Here is a 2,500-nt window from a genome sequence, read left to right on the forward strand (position 1 = left end):
TGGAGGCGATATTTTGTCGTTTTTCAACAAGAGATCGATAGTGTCAAAAAATTGCCCTCTAACTTGGCCACGTGCAGCTACGTGTTAATAAATATTTGTGACTGATGTTGTTGCCCAGATTGCTGGACATGCCATTTCCGAGCTCCTAGATTTCGAAATTTTCTGGGGGAGCATGCCCCCAGACCTCCCTTGGGAAAAGGGGCACAGCCGCCCATTTCACAAAACCAGCCGTTTACTAAGAAACTTGTTGAATTGGATTGCACGCCCAGCACGTGCGTTTTTCACTTTTCCATTGCTTTGCCGTCGTCGGCAAAACAATAGCTAAATGAACCTGCCAACCGCTTGTTCAGGAGAGCCGAATTTTAAACATGTTTTCAAGGTATCAAAAACAAACTGCCTGTGAAGTTTGACGCCTTAAATCCTCTCCGTCCTTGAGATACAGAGGGAATTGTGACACCAGAAAATGGCCCGTAAAGTTTCGGGACCTTCGAGAAACGGGCGCTAGACCACAATGGCGGAAATTCCATGCCTCACTCTTTGCGAAAAAATAATATAATAGGACAGTTCCCAGTTCATGTCTGCTTCCTCTTCAAAGCGAGTTTAAGTGCGAAGTTTTTCTTATGAAAATTAGTTTTCATTCAAATGTAAAGTAGAACTAATTACCATCACAAAAAGTTCGCACTTAGACTCACTTTGAAGAGGAGGCAGACACGAACTCGGAAATGGCCTATCCGGTGTTGTGGTCTGACCTTATCTGGACGGGGGCATCTTTCACTCCCTAAAATTAATAGGCAACTTCGTGGTAAGCAGTCTGGCTAACGTCCCCCACAAAATATTGTAAAATTAGTACTGAGAAGCCCCGAGGGAAGAGACTAATAGAGGTTTTGCACGGCAGCCATGTTGCATGGCCGGAACAATAGGTTCTTTTTCCTATGGGAACAAATGTTCTTTCTTATGCAAACATTTTCATTGTTTCTGCCATGCAACTTGGCTGCCGTGCAAAACCTCCATAGCTTCACTTCACTTCACTTCGTAACACCGATCATTGACCGAGAAAAACTCCTGGAAGCTTGTACAAACCCTTTCTTTGGATAGCTCGGCACTTACTCTTTGGTCAGTACATTGACAACAACAGATTTCAGCATAGTTTGGTAACGTTTATAAACTAAATTACTAAATTGTTGTTTTTTGGAAGGCATTTTTGGGCAGAATAGCAGCATTTGTCGCTCCATCGTACCAAATACAACCACCCGTTGATCCATCGCAATTGAGTAGGGATCCTGTGCAGGTGAGGATACGATGCTTTTTTTTTTCTCTTTCATGAACAGCTTTCGACTCCTGTCTTGGGGCATTGTTCACGTGACTGGTCTCAGATTTATTTTCCTCTTCGAAATTCTGACCCTAACCCTACAATACCTTGTATCTTTCAACGGAGGCTGTCCAAGCGATGTGTCTTGTCAGTGTTTCCATGCTTAAAAACCCGCCAGTTGACCTCATGATGGAGTCGAAAGCTTGTTTTCATGACGGATGGTTTTTGAATCCGGAAGTTTCTTTTCCCCTGACATTTAAGAGTTTAACGAATTACGGCAGATATTTACAAGAACTACAGGTAATTACACATTACTTAAGTACGTTCGAGTAAGAAGTTTTACAGAAACAGTCACTTTTGTGAACTCTTTGTTTGGTTTTAGATGAAACTATTCGAGTTCGATATATCAATATTCAGGCATGGCTGCCAGGCCTTATGTTCAAATCTATTTTCTTTATTTGTCTCACAAGTCTCAGGGGAGATTTCTAAACAAAATAATAATAATATTCAAATTTAACCATAAAGCTTCGTAGACTTGTATCGAACGTGGCCTTTTGCGCATGCATTCGTTCCCAGGGCTGCTCGTTTTCATTTGGGTTCGCATGAGATCGAGGTGAAGTGCTCCAGATACCTTTAACGATGTCCCAACAATGCGACCAAAATGTTAATTTCGACGAACGTTAATTCGGCAAATTTTAATTTCCAGAAACCACATGATTATTATACGTTCTCCTTCGTCGAACGCAATAGTCATTTTTACTTTATGCTGTAGGTCGAGAAGTACGCCAACGATCCGCTGGTCTGGCACGAGGGTTTGAAAGCAAAATGGACAGCTGAAATTTTAGAAGCTATGAACGATATTCAGAAGAACGCTTCCAAGATTACATTACCATATTTGCTCGTCCATGGCGATGATGATCAAGTTGTCTTGATTGACGGTTCACATTTTCTGCAACAACATTCATCAAGTACCGATAAAACATTCAAGGTACGTGCAAACTTGGTGAAATGTGATGTGGAGTGCGGTATGCATAATTAAGCAATTTGAAATTTAAGCATAATTAATTAGACATAAATTAACGTGGAGTGCATAATTAGGCGGTCTTAAATGTACGCTAAATGAATAAAAGAAACTAAAAATAAGGCTGACTTGTTAATTTATTTCTTCCAGTTAATTTATGCACGCAAACT

At 40.9% G+C, this 2,500-nt stretch overlaps 1 protein-coding gene across 4 annotated transcripts in view; it reads left to right on the plus strand.

Annotated features, from left to right (window-relative positions):
- Window positions 1-2,500, plus strand: part of LOC138056996 (monoglyceride lipase-like) — a 10,295-nt gene that overhangs the window by 4,890 nt on the left and 2,905 nt on the right. For 3 of the 4 annotated variants that reach the window (XM_068903005.1, XM_068903004.1, XM_068903003.1), the window contains exons 5-6: window positions 1,196-1,288; window positions 2,082-2,297. In XM_068903005.1, the coding sequence (XP_068759106.1) occupies window positions 1,196-1,288; window positions 2,082-2,297 (309 nt within the window). Of the gene's footprint in view, window positions 1-1,195; window positions 1,289-2,081; window positions 2,320-2,500 lie in introns of all 4 variants that reach the window. The other variant, XM_068903002.1, reaches the window with a different exon arrangement.

This window comes from Montipora capricornis, chromosome 7 (assembly GCF_036669925.1).
Source record: "Montipora capricornis isolate CH-2021 chromosome 7, ASM3666992v2, whole genome shotgun sequence".
Taxonomy (NCBI): domain Eukaryota; kingdom Metazoa; phylum Cnidaria; class Anthozoa; order Scleractinia; family Acroporidae; genus Montipora; species Montipora capricornis.